Source organism: Heloderma suspectum, chromosome 6 (assembly GCF_057233095.1).
Source record: "Heloderma suspectum isolate Gila_16-S chromosome 6, 16-S_ref, whole genome shotgun sequence".
NCBI lineage: Eukaryota > Metazoa > Chordata > Lepidosauria > Squamata > Helodermatidae > Heloderma > Heloderma suspectum.
Genome location: NC_139463.1, coordinates 63,371,012 through 63,390,847, shown reverse-complemented (window position 1 = coordinate 63,390,847; position 19,836 = coordinate 63,371,012). Strand labels below are relative to the sequence as shown.

The 19,836-nt window shown below is 46.5% G+C and overlaps 1 protein-coding gene across 2 annotated transcripts in view; it reads right to left on the bottom strand.

The window, feature by feature from the left end:
- The window catches only part of THRA (thyroid hormone receptor alpha), a 147,721-nt gene that overhangs the window by 6,997 nt on the left and 120,888 nt on the right, over positions 1–19,836 (bottom strand). The window contains exons 3-6 of one of the 2 annotated variants that reach the window (XM_084804562.1): positions 9,692–9,792; positions 8,068–8,215; positions 7,457–7,662; positions 665–688 (exon numbers count right to left, since the gene is read on the bottom strand). In XM_084804562.1, coding sequence (XP_084660688.1) covers positions 665–688; positions 7,457–7,662; positions 8,068–8,215; positions 9,692–9,792 — 479 coding nt within the window. The remainder of the gene's footprint in view (positions 1–664; positions 689–7,456; positions 7,663–8,067; positions 8,216–9,691; positions 9,793–19,836) is intronic. The other variant, XM_084804564.1, reaches the window with a different exon arrangement.

Sequence of the window (19,836 nt, the reverse complement as noted above, 5' to 3'; positions counted from 1 at the left end):
ATGTGGATACATCTGGTGGAACCTCAGAAGCCTAAATGGGATTTCCAGTGGCACGGGGTAGGCGTCAGTGCCCCGCAGAATAAATTCTGCAGAATAAGCGAATATCCATACCTGCTGAATGTATATCATGTACACAGTGCATGGTTAAACTATGGAACTCGCTACCGCAGGATGTAGTGATGGCCACCAATTTGGGGGGCTTTAAAAGGGGGTTGGACACATTCCTGGAGAAAAAGGCTATCGATGGCTACTAGTCTTGATGGCTATGTGCTACCTCCAGGACCAGAGGCAGGTACACCAGTTGCTGGGGAACATGGGCGGGAGGGTGCTGTTGCGCTCATGCCCTGCTTGTGGGTTCCTGGTTGACAGCTGGTTGGCCACTGTGTGAACAGAATGCTGGAATAGATGGACCCTTGCTCTGATCCGGCATGGCTCTTCTTATGTTCTTATGTACACATGTTGTGTAGTTCAGGGTTTCATGGGGAGCACGGAGCTGGGGTACATGGAGCCCTATTGCTGGGGTTGATTAATGTAAGGGTAAAGATAGGCATTATATCAACAGAGAAGTCACAAGGGGTTCTTCAAGCACAGCTTAAAAGATAGATAGATGGATGGATGGATGGACGGACGGACTACATATATGTTTATATGACCTACCACTCACCTTCTTTTGTGCAAATGGAACCATCTGAAAAACAAATGGGAATGTGTGTGTGATGGGGGAGGTGGGCGGGGCAGTGTTCCTCGACTCCATGGGTGTCGGCCAAGAGCCACCCTCCATAGGTGGATCTTCCCCATTCAAGTTCTCCTATGTTACAAACCGCTCAATCATTTTTGGTGTGCCTTTTATTTTTAAAAAAATAAAGAGCTCAGAAGTAATGTGTTCATTACAAATCAGCAACACTGCCCTTTTCACAGCAGTACCTTTGTATGCACTACAAAGCTAATTCCTCTTCCTCCTCTCCCACAGAGATGGGATTTGACCTCTTTTTAAATGCTGTCCTTCATGACCACGCATGCAACAGCCACCACGCATGCATTCAGATTCTTCTGTTGCCACAGACTGTGCGTCTAGCAGCTACTGGGGGTCAGAGTTCTGTCCCCATTCTGATCTAATGGCAAAACAGGTTCAAACACGTCCAGCCATCACCCTCTTTCTAAGGAGTACAGGATCACAAGGTAGTTTCCCTTGTTCTGGAACATTCCAGTCTGGTTCTATAGGATACAAAAGCTTGGCAACATCAAACCCTACAAGATAGGCTACAGCTGCTATGGACTCTGCTCAAGGCAGCCCCCATTTGCACCCAAACCCACAGTTCTCCACAAAGTTATTGCTACATTTGAAGGGTAACCTTGATGCCCTCGTTGAGCCAGTGTGGACGTAACATCGGGGCTCAGTGAACTGCACTGACTCAGACCACATCCCTAAACTGCTAAAGTTCAGTTTTGCTCTTCCTGTCCGGCAGTCTGGTGTGTGTGAGTAATAATGGTTTCCTCCTCAAGGGGACAACAGGGTCTAGGCTGGGGAACAATTATGTTCTGCCCCCATAAGGATTTACTCAATTGCAGCCCCTTTGCTCTGTGACCCCCTCTTTCATGAGCTTCCTCCGGGCTTTGAAAACCTGGCTGTTCAGGTGGGCATTCGGCGTGGGTTAGGTTCTTTTTAGAGTAATGTTGTTTTGTTCAGTCGATTTGTTGTATTTTCTGTTGTTATTTGTATTGTACGCCGGGTGGCTGGCCGGCGTAACTGGCCAGATGGGTGGCTAATAAATCTAATAATAGATAAATAATAAAATGTCATACAAGCAAATGTATACTTTCACTCTATTCACTTGTATGGAGTGAGGGAGAATGCGATTAGAAAAGCAGGAGGGAGACATAATTGTCCCTACACCTTAGACTACCCTTCCCCAACCTGGATCCCTCCAGATAACTCCCATCAGCCTCAGCTAGCACAGGCAATGGTTAGGAATGCTGCAGTCCTAAATATCTGGAGGGCACAAGGTTGGGGACGGCTCCCTTACACCTTGTTGTCACAAGGATCTAAGCCTGGGGCCGGGATTTTATTCTGGAGTTCGCCTTGAGCCCCTGGAATTTTGCCACCCATGCCAACTACTGAGTTGGTCTAGTTCTGCACACATAGCCTTTCTGGAGTAAATTCCCCTCCTGTGTCTTACACATAGACATGAATCCTGGTTAAGGCGAACCCTGACTGAGGGTGACTGTTAAATGGGGAACCTGGTTAATGTCTTGTGCTGAAAGAGTTGCACTGGTTACCACTTGTTTTCCAGGCCCAATTCATTGTGTTGGTATTGACCTTTAAAACCCTATACGGTTCCAGCCCAGTCTATCTTAAGGAGCGCCTCCAGCAACACCAGGGATGCCACTCAACAAGATCGGCATTGGAAGGCCTTCTGTCTGTCCCATCAGCCAGGATAGCTAGACTGGTGAGGACTAGGACGAGGGCCTTTTCTGTGGTGGCCCCCACTCTGTGGAATCCCCTCCCGAATGACCCTCTCTTTGATGAGCTTCCTCCAGGCTTTGAAAACCTGGCTGTTAAGGTGGGCATTTGGGGTGGGTTAGGTTCTTTTTAGAGTAATGTTGTTTTGTTCAGTTGATTTGTTGTATTTTCTGTTGTTATTTGTATTGTACACCGGGTGGCTGGCCGGCGCAGCTGGCCAGATGGGCGGCTAATAAATCTAATAATAGATAAATAATAAAATATCCCTTAAGCGTCGTTGAGAAGGGAGCAGCTACAGGGAGGGGCTGCGGTGAGGGTGTGAGCGATGCTGCGGCCTACTCACCATCTCTTATGTGTGGCTGATAGGTTCTGTACATGGGTCCTGCTGTACATCATTTCTGCTCAAACTGTGTGTCAAAATGCACACTTACATCCTGCTCTTCCTTCACAGAACTCAATGTGGTTCACATCTCGTTCTCCCATCCAGGCAGCTTAGCTTCAGCGTCAGAACTGCACCATAACGCTTTCAGACCATTCTCTGGCCTGAATTTCAAAAGACAATTTGCCCAGTTAGTGCATGCCTCTACCACATGGAGGGGGGATTCTGTCCTGTGTTCTAAACCTCTGGATGGGGGACGGGGGTGGCACAAGAGTGAAATGCTTCTCCGCAACCCACCCAGGCGGTCGGTCCCCAATCTCCTCTTCCCAAACCCCACTTCCCGTGACCTCCGTGCCCTGCCCTGCCCTGGCACAGACTGCCCAGGGCCAGCAGAGGGCGCCCCAAGCCAGCAATCCCAGCCCTCCTAAGGAGAGTGGGGGAAGGGAGGGGCTCTGGGTGCGGGTTTCCGGACTCTCTGCCCTTGGATGGAGCTGCGAGGTCACAGCTGTGTCCCTTTGCTCCATCAGCTTAACCCTTCAAGGGCCTCTCTGCAGGTCCGAAGCACCTGACAAGCTCTTGCAGGGGGAGAAAACTGCATTTAATGAAAACTATAATCTCTCGGGTTTATTACCATACACGTAGACGTCTGAGCTTACCACCATTGCTAAGGATGGGTTACAACTGTCCCACATTAAAAATGTCCAATCTAATGTATGCAGTAGCCAGGAAAGGAGGCAGGTACATTTTCAATATCACGGGCACAAGTAATGTAAAACCACTTTAAAATGCAATTGATTTCAATTAGAGGGCAGAGCACTTGCTTACCTCTCTCCCACTGAAATAAAAGGGACTTACACATTGACTGGACTGTGTCCTATGTTGTATGTACATATAATACAGTAAGCAACATATTACTTTAACAGCCCACCTCCTAAAGGGCAATAACCACATGCACCCAAAAAATTAGTTCAAATCAATACAGCCTTTAAAACAGTTAAAAGAGATTAAAAAGGACAAAAAAAGTTTGAAGGGATTGAAATTGCTTTTTTAAATAAGGTATAAGCCAGGGGTAACTAACTGGTAGTCCATGGCCACATCTGATCTCCAAAACATCATTGTTCGGCTGTTGTCCTACCAAATTCTAATCAAGGTGTGTTAAAAAAAAAAAAAAAAAGGAATGAGGAAATTGCATCCTCTGACCCCAATCCAGCTAAATGGAGTTGTGATTAAGACCTTGTTCAAAAGCAGATACAGAGGGAAAACTGTTTCTGGACTTGAACTTCAAGACTTCCACACATTTCAAACTACCATTGGGAGATTGCACAGTTGAATGCTTCAGCATTAAAAAAAAAAAAAATCCCTACACATAGACCTGGTTCATATGTAATGCCAATTCCTGGGTTAAACACCCCAGGAATTGGTGTGGTCACACGGGACCGAGTGAGCACATTGCCTCCCACCCACTCTCCACTTCCATTTTTCCAAACAATTGTGTGTTGTTCTCATGAGATGCAAACGCAGCACTCTGTGTTGTTTAGGGTTAAATAACCTGGAGTTTTAACCTAACAACTAACCATGGGTTGAAATTCTGGGTTGTTTAACCCTAAAAAACCCAGAGTGCTGGTTCGTACATCACAAGAACATCCCAATAACGGGGCATTTCTGGGTTATTTCAGAAAGTGGAAGCAAGCAAGTGGGAACAAACAGCCCAGTGTCTGTTAACCATGGGTTGTTTGAGCGTGCAACCCGGGCTACAGAATTCTAGTATGACATGGAGGTTAGAACTCTTCTTTGTAACATGCTTGATTTCTGTATGGAGGGATTTTTTTTTTAATACGAGGAAGCATTTTACCGTGTGATTCTCCCATCTGAAGTTGTTCAGCCCAGGAACAGGTTTTGTCGCCTTACCAGCTATTTGTGCGAGCTAGGTGTATATGTCCCATTGAACCAGAGTCAGTTGTGGCAAACATAAGCCCCATTGCTTTCAACAGAACCTAGTCATCATGACTAACCTTAGTTGGGCGGGAGCCAGGGTGTATAAGCTTTATTGTATTGCTAATTCATAAGCATTCTGGAAAGGCAAAAGCCGATCTGTCTCTTGAGGAAACCTTTCAGGAAGTGCATTCATTGTTCCTCCCCCTCATTCTAATATGTGCTCCATACTGGAGAAATTATTTCTGCAAGATAATACCAACTTTGCTACTAGAACCTCGGCAACTGTGAGGTGACTGAGTACCCCAGCTCCCAAACTACTGCCCCCAAAACAGAGTTGTCCCTGAAAATTCAGAAGCTGGCTCTCTCAGATACAGGGCACTGCCTGTTTCTCCCCTACCCCTGGAAAAGATTTCCATTTTGGTATGCAGGAAATGCTTTTATGAAGGCATGAGGGTAGCTTTTGGGGGGAGGGCGACCTCTAACCCTAAAGACTGTATGGAATGTGATGTTTTCTTAAAAAATTAATGTTTCAGGGCCTGCTATCAGAACCCCAAGAATGCACTGCTATATAAAAGAGAGAACACACAGCAACTGCGGCCTTATAGACTGAGTTCAATACTGAAAGAGAGGACAGAAATCCGTCACTTTTACCACTCTCTGAACACCCGCATGAGCAGGATCATGCTTTGCATTAATTCAGTTAATTCACCGCTGCTGCACTGCTCCTATACTCACAAATCACTAATGCAGTTGAACACTCCTCACACACACACACACACACACACACTTCATCTTTAAGCCTACACCAAAAAGATGTTAACCTTGTTTCAAAATAAAATAAAATTTCATGATTAAAAAGGACACTGCCAGTTCACAACTCCTTAACCACTCGATTGAAACACGTTGGCCTGGATGAAAGGGTGGGTGGCGAAAGTAATTAATTAATAGGACATTATACATGCTTGGAGAATTGGGGTGGGGGTGGGGAGGAAATGTGCACAGATAGGAGTCACTATGCATAACCCCAGTCCTGGCTTCCAGACAAGAAACAAGGGGAGCTGTGAGGCAGCTGAAGATCGCTTTCAAACACCACTCAGCACTCTCACAAAACTGCAGTTCCTAAGATTTCTTTGGGGGCAGCCACGAGAGTGCAACTGGCTTCAAAGTTTAGTATAGGAGAGCACATGGTGACTGCAGCCTTGTCAAAAACAATTACTGGAAAAGCTGGAGTGGAGGGGAAGTGTTCCACTTTTCCCCCGACACTTTTCAGGCAGCTGGATTGTGAGCAGGTAGTTCAAGTGTGTTAAGGGGCGACTCCTTCTCATTGTATAAACAATTAATATACAACATTACACCAACAGCTGTGTGGACACTGTGACTTTGTGGGAATGCAGAATGTGATTTGGGGTGCAGAATTCAGCTTTTCTTGGTGCAGAATTTTAATTACGTTAAATACACTGGGTCAAAGTACACACAGCCCAGGTTTTGCCCAACCTTCATAGTGTTCTTTTCTTGTATTCTAGACGTGAGAGCGGCAGAACGGCTAGAAAACAGCCAGAGATGTGTGTTGTTGACCTGGTTCACAACTAACAGTGGTAAATTGTGTGTTAATTAATTCACTGTAAGTTTTGCTGTAGCGTGCGCCAGCCACGTTCTGCTACAACTTTGAATATTCAACTCCGACTGGCCTGTTGGATGTCGCTATGTGACATCTGAACCCAGACAATTGTGGCTTAAACAACCCACAGTTAACCTACAATCAGTAGTTAGGTTATCTGTGGGTTGTTAACCCACAATTAAGGTATAGTGTCCAGGTTTGGATGTCATGTAGCAACCCCCTCTAAGCCCAGTCAGGGGTTTACTATTCAAAAAGGCTGTGGAATGCACCTGGCACGTTACATGCAAACAGCCCCACTGCAACACATAACTAATCAGATGGAACATGAATATACCTTTGCCAGATGCATTCTTCTAACTTGTATCTGACCATCTGCATACCATAAAATTGTGCATTTGTATGCACTTCAGCCTGCTTCCTTACGCACATATTTAGAAAGAAGAATCACAGGAAAGGTGGCCCATATAGACTGCAAACTCCCTGTGTCAGGGATGCACATTTTTTTCAGCTTCAAAAGCCACATATGATGTGGTTGTGGCTTGTGGTTTGCATGGTTCCAAATAAACACACATGCATGCACGCACACAAACACCCCGGCAATCCTGATGCAGATCACTTTTTCCTTGCTGCTGCAACCTGTGAGAAAAGAGTGACCTGTTATCAGGATTGCTCTCTGTGTGTGTGTCAGTCAGGACACCCATGAGGGGCCATAGTGGAGGCTTTGAAGGGCCGGATGTGTTTTGTGGACTCCGACACCTAATCTAGGTAGTAACCACACCACTTTCCAATTCTTTTCAGTGCAAATGCAACTTCAATGCAGAATAAGATGTGCATGTTTCTACTTATGTAGCCAGATTATTTTTCTTTCTTGGCAAGGAAAAAGGAGGAGGAAAGATGCAGACAACTGGAAACAGGAGGAGGGCTAGGAAATATTATCCAAAAAGAAAGCAAGGGGTGAAAAAAAGGGATCATCAGCATGTGGACTTGTGCATCAGATAAATTCTGATAAATATGCACAACCCCTAGTAGAGTTCTGTCTACCCTACCCACTGCTGCCATTTACCAGGAATTTCCGCTTCTGTTTCCAGTGGCTGCCTTGGGCGTTGGTACTGCGGTGTGCCTCCGTGGCGATCTGGATCAGATCCCACTCGTCTGTGGTTGGCTCTGGCCGGTGCTGAAGGGATTTCATCATCTCTTCTTTGCGCCGCCTCTCCCGGTTTTCTTCAATCAGCTTCCTCTTGGCTACCCTCTTGGAGTCATCCAGCACCACTAGGGGGTGGCAAAGAACAGAGAGGTGTGAGTGGGGGGGTGGGGCCTCACAAATAGCCAATCAGAACTCTGCAAGGCACCTGCTGCATCTGGCCGCTACCCATGTGCTAAATAGCCTTATGGAAAGCAATTGGCCAGCTCCTATGACACCCTATGGAATTCTGGGATAGCCAGTATGAAGGCTGGAGCAATCATGCCACATCAAGGGCTCCATAGTAAGGATTCAAAGGTGAAGCCGTACAACTCTATGCACCAAGCAACATACTGCCCGGCCCTGGCCCCCCAAACGTGTGCCCTTTCTTTGCCACATTCCTTTCCATGAGGCCCCTGATAAGAAGCTGCAATCACCCTCTTCCCCATCTCGCCAACCCCCACACCCCTCCACAGTGGGCGCCGTGCCCTTACAGTCCATGGCCATGCCAACGGCAATGCACTTCTTGAATCGGCAAAGCTGGCACTGGTTGCGGGTGATCTTGTCAATAATGCAGGAGCCGTCATACTTGCAGGAGTATGTTGGGTGCAGATTCTTCTGGATCGTCCGTCGGAAAAAGCCCTGCAGAGAGGAGAACGCAATCAGGGTCAAGTGGCCATTGCAAGGCAGGTCCCTTACCCTTCCATTGCCAAACCAAGGTTCACCCACCTAGCAGCTCCTATATTCTAACTGAGTATCATCATCATCCCACCTTTTTCCCAATACTGGGACTCAAGGCGGCTTTATAACATTAAAACCTATACAGTTAAAACATATAAACAGAAATATACAAAAGTTAAAAATATAATTAAATTATCAACACTATTAAAATTGTATAAAATTTAAGAATTTAAAAAAGCCAACAACAATATAAACAATAGTACCAATCCACCATATTCTCACAGGTCCAGACTATCTATCCCCAAAGGCCTGCTGGAACAAAAAAGTTTTTACCTGCCTGTGGAAACATACCAAGGAGGGTGCCACTCTCGCCTCCCTGGGAAGAGAATTCCAGAGCCTTGGGGCAGCCACCGAGGAGGCCCTTTCCCACATTCCCACCAGGCGAGCCTGTGATGGCGGCAGGACCGCGAGAAGGGCCTCCCCTGAAGATCTCAGGGCACGAGCAGGCTCATAGGGGAGAATATGGCAGTACAGTCCCACTGCAGTTCTATTAACACTTCCAATATTCAATCAAACTTTTTCCTGTTCTAATCACCAATGCAAGGCATAGAGAAAAAGGGCCAATGGTGGCTTACGATGTTCATATTGGAAGTTCAATTGGAAGTTGTGTGTGCCCCTATTCTTTTTCTATGGCTCTAATCCAAGATGAATTATCAGGACCACCCCAAGACACTTTGGTGCCATGGTGGAAGGTCCAGATGGTTCCCCTTGGCCTCCCATTAGTACACATTAATGAACCTTTCAGCTACGAAACTCACTGCATGGTCTTGGGCAAGTCACTATCTCTCAGACTAACCACAAGAAGATAAAACCAGATAACACCATGCATGCCCCACTCCATGTTCCTTGGAGGAAGAGCAAGTCACAGATGTGATAAATAAGTAGTAGCATCAGCAGAATTTGGGGAGAGGCAATGAGAGAGGCTGACCAACAAACTAAGTGTGAGGCAGAACAGGGTTTATAAATTAAGAAATGTAACTTGGTGCCATGAAAAATACAGGTTCTCCTAACTTCCACCCCCACCCCCTCCTGACTTCACCCATTCCAGATGGCTTTGTAGCTTGTTGAGACACACCATAATGCTTCATTCTTCTGTTCGCTCAGGTGATCTCGAACCTTCTGGACTCCTCACTTGCTCCAGGTAATCCCTCCCCTCCCCCCCCCCACGCAAAAGGGCCAAATGCCTTCCATCACTGCCAGTAGCAAAAGCAGTGACCCCAGTGCAGAACCACCCTAGGCAGGCTGCCTGGGATCATTCAGTGGTACCACTAAGTGCATGTTACGACCACTAAATGTCCCAAGTGAGAATTCCTCCCTAGTGAGCCACTCTAGTGTGGGATGCTCTGGCTAAGATGACCACTCTCAGGTGATTATTACCTTGCAGCCTTCACAGGTAATACATCGGTAGTGGTACCCTGTGGCTTTGTCTCCACATACAACACACTGCTCATCTTTGTCCAAGTAGCTAGGGATGTACCCTGTAAGAGAAAACAGAGCCAAGAGGTCAGAACTGGAAAGGGAAAACTCTCACTGCAAGAAGGCCAGACCTGCTGAGTCACAGCCAGGATCCATCTTTGTGTTGCCCCGGCCGTGGGCATTGACCCCTTAGGTTAGAGGTGCCAAGATTGTGATAAATCAGATCCAAAGGTTTACTTACAAGGATACTTTATTGGGTAACTTACAGCACACAGGCGCACCCAATGATCAGACAGCTTCTCTGAACCAAGAGCCATGGGGTGCAATGGGTTTTATACGATACATGTTAACAATAAGGCTGCATAACAGCAGGAAGCACCCCTGGCGTCCACTCCCAGCATAGACTAACAGCACTAGGTTCTCAGCACAGCCGCCTGTATCTCAGCATAAACACACAGCTTCACTTCCCAGGCACAGCCTGATAAGGCCTTCTAGCATTCATTAGTATGGAATGTGCAGGGGCTGTTATCGGCCTTTTGACTCATCTGCACATGCTCAGAGGTTTACTAACAAGGGAATTGCACCAATAATGAACTTAAGCAAGCATTATGGATCTCTAGGCTCCTCTAACACTATAAATGACTTGGCTACGCTCCTGGGGCCAATACAATCTTGCCCAGTATTCTGTCTCCATGAGCCCACATAGAGAAGCAGGGCAAGGTAGCGTCAGCTACTTCCTTGTTGCTCATTACTAGGACCTGTTGATCAGACACACACAGCCCCCGAACATGAAGCTTCTATTTCATTATCATTTTGTTTATTTAAATTTTTATTTTAAATGTCACTTTACTTGTCAGTTCAGGCTCTCTCTGCCCACATTCCATATAATATTTATTTTTTATTTTTTAAATTTATTGATCGCCCATCTGGCTGGTCACCCAGCCACTCTGGGCGATGTACAGAGTATATAATAAAACAGTTTAAAACAATAAAATTCTACAGTAAAAACATATTTCTAAAAATACCCTAACCCACCTCAAATGCCTGCCTGAACAACCACGTTTTTAATGTGCGGCAGAAGCTCATTAAAGAGGGGGCATGGCGGAGTTCCCTATATAATAGACACAATAAAACAGGATAAAACCCACAATACACTAAATTTGCTAACAAAGGCAAATAGCACTGTGTGCTAAGATCCTTCCTGAAGTCTCTCCAGCAACTTCCAAGCCCTACTGAAGAGAAAGGTTTTAGCAAAACCTTCTGAAGATTGGATGGGGGGAGCCAACCAAGCAGGCCTCCCAAGGGAAGGAATTCCAAGACAAGGAATCTGCCTCTGCAGAGAAGGCCTGAGATCCTACCGTTGCCAACTGCACCTCTGAGAGAGAAGCCACATGCACCCGGGCCTCTTCTGAGAGGATGTTATACAGCATTTCCCACATTTGAGAGCCGAGACATATTTCTTTCCTGACTTAAGACTGGAGGCACACTTTGGTCTTCCACCCCAAAAGGATGACTTCTAAGGGGTATTCAAATGAAAACTTCCATGTGTACAGCCAGGGCATGGAGGGGGAAGCGGGACTGAGGCTGCTAGCCCTTCCCATCACATGTGTGCAGCTGCTGAAAGGAGAACCTACGCACTCACAGGACTCTACTCTTCCACCTAGCCTTTCCCCAGGCTTTCGATTCTCACCTCCATGCCTATTTTTCCATTGCCTGTCAACATTCGACTGCTACAAATAATGGGAAAAGAAAAAGATGAACCCTGCACAATGCTAGGAGCGACCCCCTAAAAATCACGCAAACAAAAACAATAGGGCCTGTCCCTATATGTATCAGGAGTGGGCAACCCATGGGCTGCATGTGCACACACAAAATCCTGATGAGCTGGGCTGGGAGGAAAAGAACTGCTCTCCCAGCATTGCTATTCGTGGCACTGGTCCAACAATCCTGAAGCAACTGGGATTGCTGGGTCCCTGCTGCTAATGGCGGTGAGAAAGAAGTGAACCTGATCAGGGTAGATGGGGGGAGGAGGCTTTCGCTTCCCCCTCCATCAGTGACCCTGAAGCAGCTGGGATTGCTGCAGGGGGGAGAGGCTTTAATTTTCCCCATCTGCAGCAATCCCATCCCTGCCCCCCTGCCCCCGTATGTTTGTGCTGGCATGCAAAGGCCCCATCTTGGCACCACATGCAGTCCTCAGGGCTGAAAGGGTTGATCACCTATATTTTTTGGTACCAATATTATTATTATTATTATTATTATTATTATTATTATTATTATTGTCGTTGTTGTTAATATTTCTATACTGCCCAATAGCCAACACTCTCTGGGTGGTTTACAAAGGTTAAAAACATTAAAAATACAGCATACAGAGATTAAAAGGCATTTACATTAAAAATACACGAACAGACAATATACACAAGAGAACATATATCTAAAACAACTTCAAACAGCAATCTCAAAGCAAACAAACATAACCATAAAATTATCCAGGATTGAGTAAAACTTATCATATGCTGCCAAATGCCTGGGAGAAGAAGAAGGTCTTAACCTGGCGCCAAAAAGATAACAATGTTGGCGCCAGGTGGGCCTTGTCGGGGAGATCATTCCACAATTTGGGGGCCACCATGGAGAAGGTCCTCTCCCTTGATGCTGTCTTCTGAGCTTCCCTTGGAGTAGGCTGCCGGAGGGGGGCCTTAGATGTTGAGTGTAGTGTACGGGTAGGCTCATGTCTGGAGAAGTGCGCCGTCAGGTACTGTGGTCCCAAGCCATGTAAAGCCTTACAGGTTAAAAATCTATCTATCTATCTATCTATCTATCTATCTATCTATCTATCTATCATCTCTATCTCTATATCATGTGATGTGATATATCTTCTCCATATAATGTAGTTCAACTCCAACAACAGCAGAATCCAGAAGACATTCAAACACACTAAATGCTGATGGGAGTGGTGGGCTGGGGTGGTTACCAGTAACTCTGCCAAGAAAGGTTGTTTTATTCAAGACTTCCACACATTCATCTTACACCTAAATCCTTCCTCCAGCGAATCTGCAAGTATGACCCAGGGGACTACAATGGTGTGTGTGTGTGTGTGTGCGTGCGTGTGTGTGTAAGGGGGGCAGGAATAAGAGAGCTTGCTTAGAGCAGGATTATTTTCCTGTGGCTCCACATTAGTACAGCAAACATGAACAGTTGATATGCTCATCTTTAAAGGGCTGTTTGTGCACAAGCATGCCTTTTCAGACACTGAGCGGATGCTGGGAGTGGGGGTTGGTGGATGGGAGCTGCAGTGCCTGGCACGGTCTCACAGACCCTTCTATGAATTGGGTGTATGCCTAGAAGGGATTTTCTTTTTTGCTGTAGGAGTATGAGTGACCTGCTCTCAGAGGAGACCACCTTTTGTGTAAGTTGCAGTTGTGGGTGTGTCTCCTGAATGGAAAGAGACAAGCCAGTAACAGCAAGTCGTGCAAAGATTAATCTCTGTAAACCGCCCAGAGAGCTCCAGCTATTGGGCGGTATAGAAATGTAATAAATAATAATAGTAATGCAACATTCAGCCTCCTCTGGGGTGGATAATTCTGCCCCATCTCTGCATGAGGAGTGCTTTAAAAGGAGGCTGACTGCTGCACCTCTGTGTGAGTCAGTGCTCTGGCCCTTGGCTTCTCCCACTGAGGGGAAGGGGGCAGGTGCAATAACTGTGCCACATCTCTGCATCTGATAGGAGTGGATCATCGAGCGTGTCATTAAGGGAAAATCAAGGGAAAATCTCTCAGCCCTACTGGAGCATTTTGCTTCTGTTTCTGTGGCGCAATTAGGATTGGCTCCTTTATACAACGAATGTGAGGTGGAATGGAAAACACCCTTTCTCAGCAGCCTTACTGGGGCTTTCTATATTTTTCAATGGAACAGCGCCACCTAGTGGCAGAATTACTATGGCACGCCGGCACTACATACTACAGAAATGGCAGGGTTCTTCTTATATTCCAGCTCATATCCAATCTTTTTAAAAGCGGGATAACCGGGAAAAACCTCGGGAGACATCCTGAAGGTTGACGACATTGTGTAATGGACCTGCACATTTCCATGAGTGGCCACTCACAAGCACACAATAAATGCCTCATGTAGAAATGGTCTTAAATACTCATGGCAAATGTAAAACTGAATTACATTTGTACTGAAAACAGGCTTCTTTCTTTTTGTTATTAGTGGGTTTTTAGTTTTTCAATACAATACAAACCATGGATATCTCCCCAGTCCCTTCCTCCTCATCCCCCTCCCCTCCCCCCCTTTATACAGTCCCAGACTTAGAAAGTAAAGACATCCCAGATGTGAACAAGAGAGTTGAGCTGAGCAAAAGTTAAATATAGAAATAAATAATAATAAATGAAAAGTAAAAAACAAAAGCAAAAACGGAACAAGACAAAAGAAAAAAAGGTAAGGGGGAACAAAAAAATTAATGTCATGCACATTTCCTTGTGAGTCTGCACTGGCCCTGTAGTGATTTGCATTGCTCTGTGTACAGTTTAAGAAAGTGTCCCCATATTAACTGAAATAGGACAGAACTTATTCTTAAGCCGTGCATACCTTTGGTGCTTTATTTTCTTTTAAAAACGGGGAGAAAAGAGGGCCTGAAGTGTCAGACTTCAAGCCTGACCCTTAAACCTGAGGGGTGTTGTGTGTGTGTGTGTCCGTGCGTGCGTGCATGTATTTATGGGGAGGGTGTTTCTGACTGCTTAACCTGATAAATAAATGAAATAATTGCACACATCTTACGCTCAGAGGCACTCTTCTTTTTATGATCATTTCATACATCCAAGGATGACATAGTAGAGAGAGAATTTAACCTGGGTCCCTGAACGGGATTAAAATTCTAGGTGACTGTAGGCTTAGGCCATTCACTAGCTTACTTTACCCAACTTGCAGGATTGTTATGAACATAAAATGGGACAATCCCACATCTACCACTCTTAGTTCCTTGGAGGCAGGATACAAATGTGATAAAATAAACCTTGACTCAAAACGAAGCCCTGCTGAAGTTGCCTCTCCACTTTAATTTGTAGGCAGCCCCATATTTGACTCAGTCTTGCTTTGCTGACAAAACACGGCGAGGCGGCTGGCACGCTGAGGGGCTCGCCAGTGCCTCTTTGACCCCATATTCCAGGTTGCGGGCGGGCACCAGCAAGGTCTGTCCTTGCTTGCCCCCCCCCCCCGCCCCAATCCAGGCTTCGTTAGTCTTTCTGAAAGGCTATTTAAAGTGCCGCTAATGAGCGCGCCTTTCATGCGGAAAACACCAGGCTATGTACATCCATAAAAGGCTCTTTATCTCTGGCCGTGGGGGCTCGAGAGGGAAGGAAGCAGCATGTGACCCCCTCCAATTATCCCCCCACCAGCTCATGTAACCTTGCGTACCCTCCAGGGCCTCCTCAGCACCGATAATGAAGACACCCCTCCTCTGTTCCCTCATTCACCCTTTGCCCTGGCAATGTCCTATTGTCTGGGGTGGTGGCAAGGGTCGCCATCGCATGACCCCAGCATGACCCAGCCATGACGGAAGGGAACGTCCCCCCCCCACTGGTATGTGTGGGGGGCTAAGGAATGCGCCTCCCCCCCCCCCCCGGCAGGAACACAGGCAGCTGCCTTAAAGCAGCGGTAGGTTGCCTAGATATCTGCCATGCCGGAGACTGGACAAAGGGAGGGAGAATCGACACAATACATTCAACATGTGAAATTCAAACCACCTTCTTGGCCTGCTTGTCCCTGCCCAGATCTTTGCTTCCACACTCCATTGCTATCAACAGCACGCAGGCCGTATGTGACATCTTCCCGCAGCCCCACATTCAACCAGGCCCCTCCGTTCCACAGCATCTCTTTCCTTCTGGCCCCTGCCTTTCTGCAGCCACCTTTCCGTCCGGTCTTTGCTTGTCACCTCCCTGCCTACTTTGTCCCACTTCCTTCACCCATCCTGACTGTCAGTCTTCCCATGCTGCTCAGGTCCTTAAGCCCAGTACGGGGCTCACCGTTTCACCTTGTCGCCTCCACAGCTCCATGCCTTCTCCACTCCGCAGCAATATCTGGGCATGGGAGACTGGGCAGGAACTGGTGTCTGAGTGGTGCTGTGACATTTGGCCTGTGTGTGTGTGTGTGTGTGTGTGTGCAGGTGAGAGAGAGCCATTTGGGCTCTCTTACAGGTAGCAAAGTGTCTCAGGCTGGCACTGCTTAATGCTCCCTTTCCCCTCAGACTTCTGCTTCCCAGCTGCATGGCTCTATGGTCTCTTTTTTGCACACCCCTTGGCCCTTAGTTTCCCTGTGTCCTGGGTTTTTTTCCCTCTATTCAGCTGTCCTGTCTTCAACTGCTCTGCCCCCTTTCTGCCTATAGCACTCAGCTATGTGCTGTCCCTAGGACCTGTGCAATCTTTCTCCCCCAGATCTTCTCTCTCATCAACCCTCCCTTTCTTCAACTCTGCATCCCCTCTCCACTTCTTTCCCTCAGGCCTCTGACTCTTCCATTATCCTGCCCGCAGGCTTTGGTTTCTGGGCTCCATCGCCTATTTGTTCCATTCACCTTCCCTGGAGCTTCCTTGTCCTTATCTTAATGTACTTGAAAGGCTGTCACAGAGAGGAAGGCCAGGATCTCTTCTCCACCATCCCAGAGTGCAGGACATGGAATAATGGGCTCAAGTGACAGGAAGCCAGATTCCGGCTGAACATCAGGAAAAACGTCCTGACTGTTAGAGCAATATGACAATGGAACCAATTACCTAGGGAGGTGGTGGGCTCTCCCACACTGGAGGCATTCAAGATGTGGCTGGACAGCCACTTGTCGGGGATGCTCTGACTTGGACTCCTGCAATGAGCAGGGGTTGGACTCGATGGTCTTATAGGCCCCTTCCAACCCTACTATTCTATCATTCTATTCACCCTCTTCCAAGGTGCACCATGAATAAGGTAGTTCTTGAGTAAGGTCCTTCAAGCCAAACTGATATCTTATTACCCTATCACAGGAGTGGAGAACCTCCGGTCCACAAGCCAAGGTTAGCCCATCTGGGCTGTGGGTCCTCAGATGAGGCCCCATCCCATGAAGGGAGAGGCATTCCCCACAGCAGAGAGGACTCCCTGCTATTATCTTTGATGGGAGGTAACAGTGGGGATTCCTCCTTAGAGTGCCGCTTGCTGTCCCAATTGGGAGGTCACACAGTCTGCTAGGTGCTTCACTTGCCCCACGTCCTCCCCAATAGGGGAAGGAGACAACGTTCTAGAATCCCCTGTATCGTGATCAATTTCAAGATAGAAACAAGAATGAGTATACGATACAGCTTATTCCAAGAGAGACATATAATCAATATTATCATTTAAGCCTGAAGGGGTTACAGTATCAAACTGCAAGATTGCTTCCTTTCTAAGCAGTTTCTTCCTACAAAGCTCTTTCCTCTTTTCCAGGGCAAACTGCTCTATGGCCCCAAATAAAATATCCCCTGCTTTATGTCCATGTTGTAAGGCATGTTTGACTAAGGAGAGAACATCCAGCCCACAGAGGGCTTGGTGCGGGGGTCATCCAGCCTTCTACCTGGATAAAGTTTCCTAGCCTTGCCCTAACGGAAGCCTCATTATCTTATTTATTTATCACATTTCTATACCGCCCAATAGCTGAAGCTCTTTGGATGGTTCACAAAAATTAAAACTACAAAGTACAGAATAAAAACATTATAAAATATAAAAACTACAGTAGAAAAATACAACCAGAATAAAACCTAGCAGCAATGCAGAAATTTAAAGTACAGTAACAGATTTAAATCAGCAAAGTTAAAAGACTATAACACTAAAATGCTGGAAAAATAAAAAGGTCTTCACCTGGTGCATGAAAGAGGACAATGTAGGCACCAGGCAAACCTCTCTAGGAAGCTCATTCCACAGCCAGGGTGCCACAGCAGAAAAGGCTCTCTTCGTGGTAGCAATGTTACCAGGAAGAATGTTATCTGTTGACATTCTGTTGCTAACATTAAAGGCAAGGAAAAAGGTGACCGCTGAATACTGTCAAGGGCAACCTCCTTAAAGTCACCAGAATCATTAAAAAAAACAGGGAAGGAAGGAATCCTGACATATTTGACATACAAAATATACACAAGATGTTGATGGAGAAAGTGGTTGTCGAATACTGTTTGCATAAAGACTCATCTTACATCTGATCCTTCCCTCATCATGCCTGTAAGTAGAGTCCAAAGAACTAAAATGGAGGGGGGCAAGGCAGCAGATTGCTAACTGAGAACAGGTTTGTTTTCTTAGTTTTACACTAGACAGCAAACATGAAAAGCATTAATGATACACATATGTCTTAAGACATCCATGTCGATGCGCCTGTGCACATCCATGTTAGAGGCACATATTACGTTGTTCACATATTACATGTTCGTGGTGAGAAACACAAGCGCACCCACAGCTATTAAGTTTGCTGCATAAAGAATGGAGCTGTTTTTGACTCCTAGGAGGTGAACAAAACTAGGAGTGGCCAAGGGCCCGATTCCCACATGACATTTTCCCTATAGAAGCATACATGGGTGTACAGTAGGTAAAGCACATTGCATGCAAAGATGTCACACATACATATGTGTCTTTGCTCACTTGAAATCTACTTCTGATGATAACTTCCCAATGAACGTTGTGACTTCACACATGACGGTTTCACACATATTTTGACTGCACCAGTGTATGCCTCCGCAGAGGAAGTATCATGTGACAAGTGGCTCTTAGAAGCCGGGAGCCAGAAGTCCCAAAGAGCCAATGCAATTTTCCAGATGAAGACAGAGGGGTGATGAGGGGGAAGATATGCTGGGTCTTAAGCCCATCTGGAGTGCAGCTGTTTGTAACATGAAAGCCTTATGGGTTTGGGGTCAGGGAGAAGAGAAACTCTCCCTCCTCTCTGCCAGCAAGACAACCAGCCTCTGGGTCAGAAGCCAAAGCACTGAGCTTCGTGGTGATCTCCTCCCCCTCCCAACTGGCCAGGTTAGAGTCCCACTTCTAATGATGGAGACTCAGTACAATATACTTTCTTTAGTCAGCTTCCATGAGACAAAAAGCATCTAGTGAAAGGGCATCCAGTTTACACAGTCACTGAACGTCTTCCATGTGTGGTAGAGCAATTAGCACATGAATGTACTTCTCACGACACGGATCATATAATGTGTGGCATGGGACATATACTAGTGCAGCTTTCACCATGCTGGCTGAGGATGATGGGAGTTGTAGTCCAACACATCTGGAGAGCACCAGCTTGGGAGAGGCTGTACTAATGCACATGTGTGTCTGTGCAGTTTGGGCAAATTGAGCATTATGTATCATATGAACAGACAACCCACATCACACCTTACACAGTACCCTCCACGGGAGGAGACGGACATTTATTACTACTGTAAGAACATCAGAAGAGCCCTGCTGGATCAGACCAAGGGTCCATCCAGTCCAGCATTCTGTTCACACAGTGGCCAACCAGCTGTCGCCCAGGAACCCACAAGCATTGGCCCTTGGCCACTAGATCCTGCTCACCTCCAAGCATTTGGATTGGATAAAAGCAACAGCGTCCCATGGAAGGTTTTCCAGTCAGACTAGGGAGGGCCTCAATACCCTCTGTAACCCCGTCCTCCTAAAAGTGCTATCTGCAGAGGAAAATACATTGATCTTAAAGTGCCTAGCAAGTGGTGGACAAAGGCCCACACTGCAATGTAACTCCCAGAGTGAAGATCCACCCTACAGAGGCAGTATTCGTGGTTGTTGATTGACAGGTGGCTGTGATACCCAACTGTGTCCTCTCCCCACAAAATCCCTGGAGCAGTTTTTCAACTTTTAAAAACATTTCATGAAGCTCTTTTTTAAAAGTAAAGATGTGATGACTGAACATTTAATATAATCAACATACAAACGATGCTTTAAACAAAAACAAAACTGGTTGATAATCTGCCTGCAGCATGGGAGGAGGGGCAAGATAAAGGATTTAATCAGCTGGTTTGTATAGCGACATGCAGGTATTCAGCCTGCATATTTAAGGATATAAGGGTGGTGAGGACAAGGGCACCTGGGCATACAAGCACCACCTCCAACATTCCCTGGCATGTCTC